The following is a 10,000-nucleotide window of genomic DNA, read 5'->3' on the forward strand; positions in this document are numbered from 1 at the left end:
TTTTCCACTACTTAATCGATTGCGGATGGTTATTGGGTGGATACAAAAAATGTAAAGGTAAATATTAATAACAGTATAAAAAAAAGGGGTCACTAAATACTTAAGCGGCTGTTAATACACCTGGGCAGCCCGCCCAAGTTAAGTCTATGTGTGGGAAGCGCTGAATAGTAATGTTATAGCTGCAATCGGTTTTTACTGTCTTTTATCAAAGAAATGAGACTACTTTCATAGAAAAAGCAATGCATAGGTCAGAATGTAGTCTTTACAAGTAAAAAAGAAAAGACAAAATACAAGTGTAACGAGGAGACTGACACGGAGGGATCCATTATGCAGTATTTATTAGTCACAGTCAAACACAAACATTCCAATACGCACAAAAGTGTGAACACACATCAACAGTAATCAATAATGGTTTTAGGGCTGGCGGCTGACAGACACAGAGTGATTTGCCAGGCATAGATCAGTGGCAGGCGGAGTGGTTCAGAATCCGTTAGACAGGCTTGGGTCGAGGGCAGGCAGCGTGGTTCAGAGTCCGTGTATAAAGCAAGGGTCGTGGGCAGGCAGAAGGCAACTCAGAGTCAGAAACAGTCCGGGGTTATTCTCAGAAGATCAGACAGGAAAGACCGCTCAGTAATGCTGGCCGGGGCTAAACAAGACTTCGCAATGAACTGGTGTTTGAGAGTGGCTTATATAGGAAGCGTGGGTCGTTAACTAGATTCAGTTCAGGTGTGTGCACAATCAGTTTAGATGGATGATGTAATGCTTAAAAGTCCGGGGATGGTGATCTCTGCTGGCCAGTGAGGGGAATGACTGGGACCGAGTCGGTAACAACAAGTTTATGAAAGATTTTTACAAGTATGTGAAATATATTTTGTTGAAATATGTTATCTTGGTTGTTATAGGCTGCTTTCACATCTGTGGTTCGGTTCATTTGGTCCGTACCAAGGGCAACAAATGATACATTGTAGCATTTCTCTGCCGTTTTGGGTCCTTTTCACACCACACTGATTGCTTTGATCCGAACCGGTTGAAAATAATCAAAATGCAGTCATGTGACAAAATCCACATCACTCATTGGCCAGATGTTATTTTACGTATTTCCTAAACTGCTTTTCGGTTGGTCAGAATTAACGTGCGGGAAAATGTCACTGGAACTCCCGCAAGTAAACAAACCGGCAGACACAAAATGTCGCTGCACTGGCTGATTGTTTCCCTGGTCATAGTATACTATATAGTTCGTATACAACACTTTAGACAAACTATATTTCGATAATGAAGCGGCGGCTGTGGCTGGAAAACGATGTTTTCGTGCATTGCAAACGGCAACGGCGTTAGGAGGCGGCGTGAATTTATTTAGCTAAACTGTGGTATGGTCATCTTCCTGAAATATTACCAATGAGCTATTAGGTAATGATTTACCCCTCTCTCTCTCTGTTTAAAACTGTAGGTAAAGTTGGTAAAACACCTCTTCAAGGAGGTCTCGGTATGCTTTTTTGGTCTGCTTTTGGTGCGCACTCGAGTGCGATTGCTACATTGACACCTGCCCAAATGAACCGCACCAAGACGGAAAACGAACTCCAGTGCGATTCAACCAAATGCAGTAAGGCAGGTGTGAAAACACCCATGGTAATATGCGCAGGACTGCTAATATATCAAAGCAAACAAATTTGTGTATATGTTTTCATAATTTCTGCTCGAAGGTGAGCAATATCTAATACTAAGTAAGCAATTGTCTTAGGCTAGTGGATAAGGTCCAAACTCAGAGTAGATCAGGTTTTGTTTGTTTGAATGGGAAGCTCAGACCTGAAATGAAAATCTCCTCTGGGTCTTTGTTTTCTTAGAAGGTTTGTGTTGGAGGTCGCCAGCCTGCTGCACCAGTGCTTGCTTTCTTTGGAATAAAAACATATCTTTCATCAGCTGTGTTTACAACATCGAACTGCTGGTGATGGTGTTTCAGCTGAGTCTTCATTGATATGTGTATGTGTGTGTTTGGTTAACAGTTGGAGAGCATCAGCTAACAGGCCATAAAGTTGCTGTGAAGATCCTCAACAGACAGAAGATCCGCAGTCTCGATGTTGTGGGCAAAATCAAACGAGAGATTCAGAACCTTAAGCTCTTCAGACATCCACACATCATCAAGCTGTGAGTGCATCGCTTGTTAAAACACATCCAAATCTACTGAAATTCATTTTAAAGTGGAGATCATTTTTGTAAAGTAAAAGTCTGACTGCAGTATGACGCCAACAGGGTTTGCTCTTTTTCACACTAAGGATATATACAGTACAAGAACATATTACTGACAAATAAAAAAGTATTTGTCATGCAGTTCTTTTTCACAAGAACAAATGAAGAGCTCAGATGCAAAAGCCGCTAAACGCCACTTCCGAAAATAAGACGGTGACATTAAGCGAACGCTTTAGGCACGTAGTACATGTTCAACAAATGTTTATGCTTCGGATCATCTAAATCCCAGCGTCAGCACATTCAGAAATAACAGTTTGTTAGCAAAAGCCTCAAAACGCCACTTGTCTTTGACAGCAAAAGCCGCTATACCCCAAGAACCAATCAGAAGGCGCAAATTGAATCATATGTTTTCAATGTAGCAGCACGCTGATACGCCGGCTTTTATGAGCAGAGTCTTTTATTCTGCTTTTGATTTTAAAAGACGGAGTTTGATGAACTGGATGAGCCTATACGACTTTCAGTGAATGGTAAATGAAAACGTCCCTTACCTCAAAACTCTCTGCATTATAAGAAAAAGAAAACACACTCTACAGTGAGAAGAGAAGTGTAGCATGCATTCGTTGCATTCATAGCGTTCTTTTTTGCAGTGACGCTACTTTGAATGAATCCGATTTACTATACATTAAACAGCAACACTGTTTCACGAAAGACGAAGTTAAAATGCTGGTCTTTTATCCCCGTGGATGCTATGAGGGTAAACAAGATACAAAAATAGATGAAGACATTAAGTATGGTAAGAATGAATGAATGACAGCTTCTAAAATTGTCTGAGAGGAATCCCCTTTTTGCCCAGTAGGCCTACCTTGTGTTTTATTTGCTAATTTAAGCTATTTTTGAAAAGATAAATATAATGTATAAAACTATATATTTTTTTATATTACTTCATAATACCTATAGATCTGATAAGCTTTTTATATTAATGGACAATGCAGAGATATTGATGTTTCACAATGATTTACACTACATTATTTGAATCTACCAAGCTTAGTTTACAATGTTTACAATGTTAACATTTTCATTCATTCAGATTTCCTTCTGCTTTGTCCCTGGTTTATCAGGGGTTACCACAGCGGAATGAACCGCTACGTGCTTGACAGATTTATGTATTATTAATTTTAGGTGGTTTGTGTAATGTGTTTTATGTTTGGTAAAATGATATCAACTTGCATCTTTACTGATTTTCATCTAAATACACTGTCTTGTCCCAATAGGTGGATTTAGAGGTTTTTGCAAAAAAAAAGTACAAGTGGAATTAGCTGGTTTTAATGCAAAACAAAATCTACCTTGTTAAAAACGAAAGAATTGTCTAAAGTGATTTATTTACTTTTATTTACCAGCTAATAACCTTATCATTACCTATTAAATTAAACTTCTGAAACTAATCAGAGGAGCCTGATAGAAAATGCTTGTTTACAAGAAAAGAGGTCTGATGGATTTAGAGGGTTTTGCATCTGAACACTTCAAACCTCAAAACAACCTGTGATGAGGAAAGCTTGAGTCTGGTGAAGCATGATTCTACAAAAGAGTGTTAAAAGCATTGTAAAATCAAGGTAAAACTCTGTACAAATGCCCTTTGTTTTTAAAAAACACTTTGGTGTAGATCAGGGGTGCTCAGATTCAGTCCTGGAGGGCCGGTGTCATGCCGAGTTTAGCTTCTACACAACTGCCAGGAAGTTTCTAGTATGCTAGGTTGAGCTCGATTAGCTAGTTCAGGTGTGTAATTGAGGTTGGAGCTAAACTCTGCAGGACACCGGCCCAACAGGACAAGGTTATTATAGTTAACGAAAATGAATGAAAAACGGAAACGGAAAATTTAAATCATTTTCGTTAACTGAAACGAAAATAAAAACAATAAATAAAAAAATAGAACTAACTGAAACTGTATTGTGTACATACAAAACTAACTGAAACTAGCTAAAATTATAGCTAAAACATCCTTCGTTTTCGTATTTGTAAATGTATTTAATGCATAAGCCTACTGTATGCCTTTTGGAAGTAAATCTATTTCCTCGCGCTGCCAGGTGTTTGTCACCTGAGAGTTTATAATCCTGCTGCCATTGGCCAGATCAAGCCGGTCCTCCTCCAGTCAGTCCTCGCTGTTGCTCCTGCGACAAGAACTATGGCTGGACATAACAGCAGCATGGTGACAGCATTAAATACAGACACTTAAAATTATTAATTGAACACATTTGTGCCCAATAATTAATTTTATTTCTGTATTAGTGATTGCGATATCGAACGAATCATTCTTTTTAACCGGATCTTATGAGTAAACCTGTTGAAGTAGTTCGCCAAATTGAAATGAATAATTTGAAATGATTCGTGTCTCCAGTAAGCACTCTTATCCACAAACTACTTCCTTTTTAACATGCCTAATACCTCCCTCTGGCTCGAAATAAACCAATATATACTGAGTTAATCAGTTATTAGAACAGTACACTGAGAACAGATTGCGCATGCGTGATGAACCGAACAGAAACAGTACATGACAGCCTGCTGGGACTGAACTAAACTTGAACAACTGCAGTGCTGGTAAACCGAGGGCTTAAATGAGAGGATGTGGTGAAACGTAAGTTTATTTTACAACAGAAAGTCGTAATAGAATTTAAATAAGTGAATTATGCTTCAGTTGGGTTGCAAAGCATAATTGTAAGAAACTTTTCAGATCATGTTGGTTTTAACTGACTGAAATTATGATTGCTGACTACCTATATTTGAGATGTTGAGTTCAAACTTGTTAAAGATTCATGTTAAAGATCTGAACTTCCCATCACTACTGTGTATCTAACCTCAGAAGCAGCCTTGCACACTTATTTTGCTTAAGGCTGCTCTCTTGTGGGCTGTTGAATTTGAGGATGGCCAGATGGTAGTGGTAGATGATAGTGGTCATGTGTCCTCTAAATACATGTTTCAAAAACATGTATGGTTGAGTTTTTATTTTTCAATATTTATTTAGATGATTTTGAATCTTGCACCTAACAAATATCCTTATTTTGAAAAAACTAACAATGTCATGTTATAGTTAAACGCCGTTAAATGATTCACTGAGAAACTCTGCGCTCGCTGCCTGTAATGTTAACTTACATTATGCTCACTATCCTTGGCTCGTTCCTAATTTTGATTCTGTAAAATATCCAAGAAACACAGCGAAAATGGACCTCATTAAGTCTCAATCTTTATTACAGCTCATGACGGACATTTCTTAAAGAGGGAATAACAAACATCTTACCTCAGACAGAGTGTGTGGAGCTTGAGTGCCCAGCAGGCGCACCCTTGTGATCGATGACTCTCGCTTGTTTATTAATGTCTGTGACAGCGATGATGTAATTTTGACAGTGTAGTGTCGCTTTTTGATTCGTACTCGTAATCAGGACTTCGTGTCCATAGTGAAACTGTATTTCGTGTTTGTAAAGTACACCCATCGTAAATTTATCAGTCATACACAAACAGACAAAGAAAATGTCGTATATGTGTCTGTTCTAATCAACCCAGGCTCATTCTGAAAACGTAGTCCCGAGGACGTTTCTGGAGACCGCGAAAAACCTCCCGGGAGGTACGTATTTTTGCAGTTTTTGGTTTTCGTGAATCCGCGAGAGGCCGCTGTGTGCGCCTTTTTGGCTTCTCGGACGTCTCCCGCGAGTGCCGTTCACGCCCGCGCTGTTCTCGCGTAAACCCACCAGAGGCCGCTGTCGAACGAACGTCTGTCTGTCTGACTGGCTGAGTGGTTGACTGGGCGACCGGCCAATCGGCCGGCTGACCCACCCTCCTTCTTCCCTGAACCCAACCGATTTTAGCGATCGACCCGCCCGCACTAAGCCCAACCAACGATTTACAAAAGCCGTCCAGCAAAAGAAAAGTTCTCGTCCGATTTTTATTTTTTTTTACCACGTTTTCGGATTTTACCACATTCTCACCCTGTTATGAACCCCTTCGCTTTATTTCTTGGATTCTGTTTTAGTCTTACCTGATTTCTGGAACCGCTCTTCCCCGGACTCGAATCCGGTCGTCGTCGTCATGGTCAGCTCCTCTCTGTGTCTCGAGTCCGCCGACGCACAGAACGAGCTAACCGGACAAACTGGTTGCGGTGGGAAAGCCCTCCACACGAAGGTAAGCGGTCAGCCGGCGAGCGCTAAAAGGAACGGCATCATACCACCCCCCAGCGTTCACTTAAAAAACTAAATGCAGCCATACGTACCTCTGGCTACATAATTCGCGGTCTCCAGAAACGTCCTCAGGACTACGTTTTCAGAATGAGCCTGGCTTGGTTCTAATCGCAGATTTTGGAATTGTACCCTCGTAAAATTACGAGTACGCTCCGTTTTCCTTAACGATTTTATAATTACTGATGCGTGAATTTTATTAACGCACGAAATATTTATGACAGTGATTTTATTCCATACAAGCAGTGATCAAAATTTAGTAAATTGTAGGGCATTGAAACTGTATGCATGTGCATATTTTAGCTGCTTATCTAACATGATTGGAAGCAAACTTATTATTTTTTTACTCTGGGTTACCTGAATATTAAGCTTCTTAAAGATTTTAAGCCTTATGCCTTTGAGCGGCTTTTTCTGGAGATTTTAATATGGTGCTCTGAAAACTTGAGGAGTGTTACAAGGATCATTACACACATTGACACTGTGTACTCGATGTGTGTCAGCTTTTGAAAGCTTTGACTTTGCTAATAAAAAAAAGGATTTGACAACTTTATTTTGTGGGCAAGTACTTCAAATAGATCTGATGTGATTGATGGTGACGGGACAGATGTTTTGCGGTTTGATAATTGATTTTAATGAGCCCTGCCGAAAAGACCAGCTTTGATCTGCGTGTATTTCCATGCTGGTCTAGTTTAGTGACTGCTGAACGCTGGTTTAGCAATTATGTTCTCCAGCAGAGCCTAGAGACCTGGATCAAAACAAACACAGATTGAAATTAAGCTGCTGAAACGACTGAAATCATTCCGGTGTTATTAGGATTAACCAGTGGTGGAAAGAATACTGAAAAATCATACTTAAGTAAAAGTACTATTGCTTGCCTAAAATGTAGTGCAAGAAGAGTAAAAATATCTGTTTTAAATATTACTCAAAGTATGAGTGAAAAGTAGCTATTTTAAAAGTACTCAAGAGTAGTGAGTAGTGAGTATTACACGGTAAAAAGCTGATGCATTTACATGTAATATGTAGATGTGTGTAAACGTAACATTCTGTAGTGCTTTTAGTTATTGCCCAGCAGGCACACAGCATCACAAGACGTTAATATTAGGTTAGATTTAGGTCGTGATGTCAGGCGACCAAAATTCAATGTCTAGCCAGCATGTAAGGACAACGTTATTTTGATCACCAATAACGACATCAAATGACTTTGACATGTGGTTGATTTTAGGTTGTGTTGGAAAATGACCAAAATCTAACGTCGAGCCAACATCTTAAATCATATTGACATCAAAAAAATGACATTTATTCGTCAAGTATGGCAACCAAAATCCAACGTCTGATAGACGTCATAGTGGTAACGTCAACACAATGTCAATTAGACGTTGATATTTGGTTGATTTTAGGTTGGACATTGATGTAGGCCTGACGTTGAGTTCTGACGTCAAAGCAATTTTAATTTCCAAACAAAACAGAACATCCCCACGATGTTGAGGTACAACCATCTAACGTCATGTTGACGTCCTGTGCCGGCTGGGTGTTTAAGGCCATTTCGGTCATCATACAGTAAACATCCGTCATTTTCTCATCAGTGACATACATCTAATGGCTCGTTTCCACTGACTGGTACGGTACGGTTCGGTTTGGTACGGGTCACCTTTATCAGGCTTGCGTTTCCACTAACAAGGGTACCCTTTTGGTGGGCGTGGTGTATGACAGAAAGTTTCAGTCGACGTCATTCTCGCTGGAGGAAATGTCTACAATAAAGCTGTCACTTACATATCATATGAGAAGCGCTTCTCACTAAACAGATGCTTTATACACATAAATACTTGTGTAGAAATGTTTATTACTAACTTTTCAATGAACATGAGTTGATTATAACTGCAGATCAAAGACAGTGTGAATCAGCCTACTGTAACGTCTGTAATTATATTAAATAACTAAATAAATGAACATATATAAACACAAACAGCCCCTTACAGTCTCCGATATGTCCAACTACAGAAGAACTACACACAGCAGACATTTCGTCGGTATTTAGGTTCAAAACAACACAAAATATAGCCTACAGTCATTGTAAACCTCTCATCTGTGTCTGTAATCTTCAGCAGCACATGTAGCCTCTGTTAGACAGTAATTCCGTCATTCCCGGTTCATATTAGTCCACAATGTGAAGATAATAAGTTAGTTATACATGGCATTTTGTTCATGTTTGCTGAAAAATAATGTGCTCCTTTTTTCCGGCTTCTCCTTTGTTTTTTCGCGCTTCACTCTCGCGTTTGTCAGTGTCTGACAGGATCGGGTTTCAAAAGCACGTCAATAATCAAGCGCAGGTTATTATCATCAGCTCAAGAAGTTTGTTATTTCAGATATAATGTTAGACGCGCGTGAGCGCTAGCAAGAAAGTGAAACCGCTCGCGCCTCAGACTGGCTCGTAAAAAATGGTAAATCTGCTCTTCTTCTTGGATTTGTGGCTGTTCATCAAGACGACGACAAGGTTTGTTTGGGCCCAGATCGACCATGGCTCGTTATTATATGTATTTATAATTCCGCTAAAATCTCTCGCTGTGTATTTCAAACATGGCGGGTTTTTTTTTTCATTCTGGCTTGTTGCGTAAGCGAATGACGTTCTCTGTAAACCAATAGCGTTCAGCTGCGCGTGTGGCTCCGCCTTTTGGTACCCTTTCTCGTGTTTGGTACCCTTTCGAAAGGGTGCCGAAAAAGTGGTACGGTAAGGTTCGGTTCGGTACGCTTTTGACAGTGGAAACGGCCATAAAAACGTACCAAACCAAACCGTACCACTCAGTGGAAACGGGCCATAAACAGTCTCTGGATCAATGTTTGCAAAGGACATCTTTGACATCTTCTTGGACACTTTTAATGCTTTCAGTTTGCTGCAATCATAAAGCGCGTGTGTCTTGAGGTAGTTCATTTTGAGGCGATTTACCTTCTATGTGGGATTTGATTGGACAGGAAACACAGGACTGATTTTTCTAATCCTAAGTATATGTAGTGACTGCAGGTTGAAGGAAAGAAATATTTTCCTGTGGGAATGCTGTGCTTCCCACCTCCTTTATTCAGCAACAATGAGTTCTGGGACTTCTATAGAGCGGGTACAGCGCTCAAGTATGCATTAATGCATCCTCGATATCAAGAACCCATCCGGGTCCTTTCACGCATCCTCCGTTCTTGTGGTCCCGAGTATTGGATCTAAACTTTGGTGGCGGTTGAGGATGATGTTACACAAGGAGATCGCTGATTAACGCATATTGAGAAACAGCCTCTAAGTAATGTATTTCAGATTCACAAAAATCTAGACAGCGCCCTCTACTGGATTTGTCTTGAAATGTGCAATGAAACTTATCATTTACAAAAAACGTAGCCTGAAGCTTCGTTTCCAATGAGCCGGAGTTGCTTTTAGTCATGTTAGCATAGCTTATAGGACCAAGCAGGCCTGTGTGGGCCTAAAAAGTACCAATACAGTGCTAAAATGTACTCAAGGGAAAGTACACATTTTTTAAACCACTTAGTAAGTTAAAGAAAATTGAGAAAAATTACTCAATTACAGCAGCTTGAGTATTTGTAATTGTTACTTTACACCA

At 39.9% G+C, this 10,000-nt stretch overlaps 1 protein-coding gene across 1 annotated transcript in view; it reads left to right on the plus strand.

The window, feature by feature from the left end:
- The window catches only part of prkaa2 (protein kinase, AMP-activated, alpha 2 catalytic subunit), a 32,768-nt gene that overhangs the window by 6,314 nt on the left and 16,454 nt on the right, over positions 1-10,000 (plus strand). Inside the window, exon 2 of the mRNA XM_056445495.1 lies at positions 2,001-2,142. Within this exon, the coding sequence (XP_056301470.1) occupies positions 2,001-2,142 (142 nt within the window). The remainder of the gene's footprint in view (positions 1-2,000; positions 2,143-10,000) is intronic.

This window comes from Danio aesculapii, chromosome 20, assembly GCF_903798145.1.
Source record: "Danio aesculapii chromosome 20, fDanAes4.1, whole genome shotgun sequence".
Lineage (NCBI taxonomy): Eukaryota > Metazoa > Chordata > Actinopteri > Cypriniformes > Danionidae > Danio > Danio aesculapii.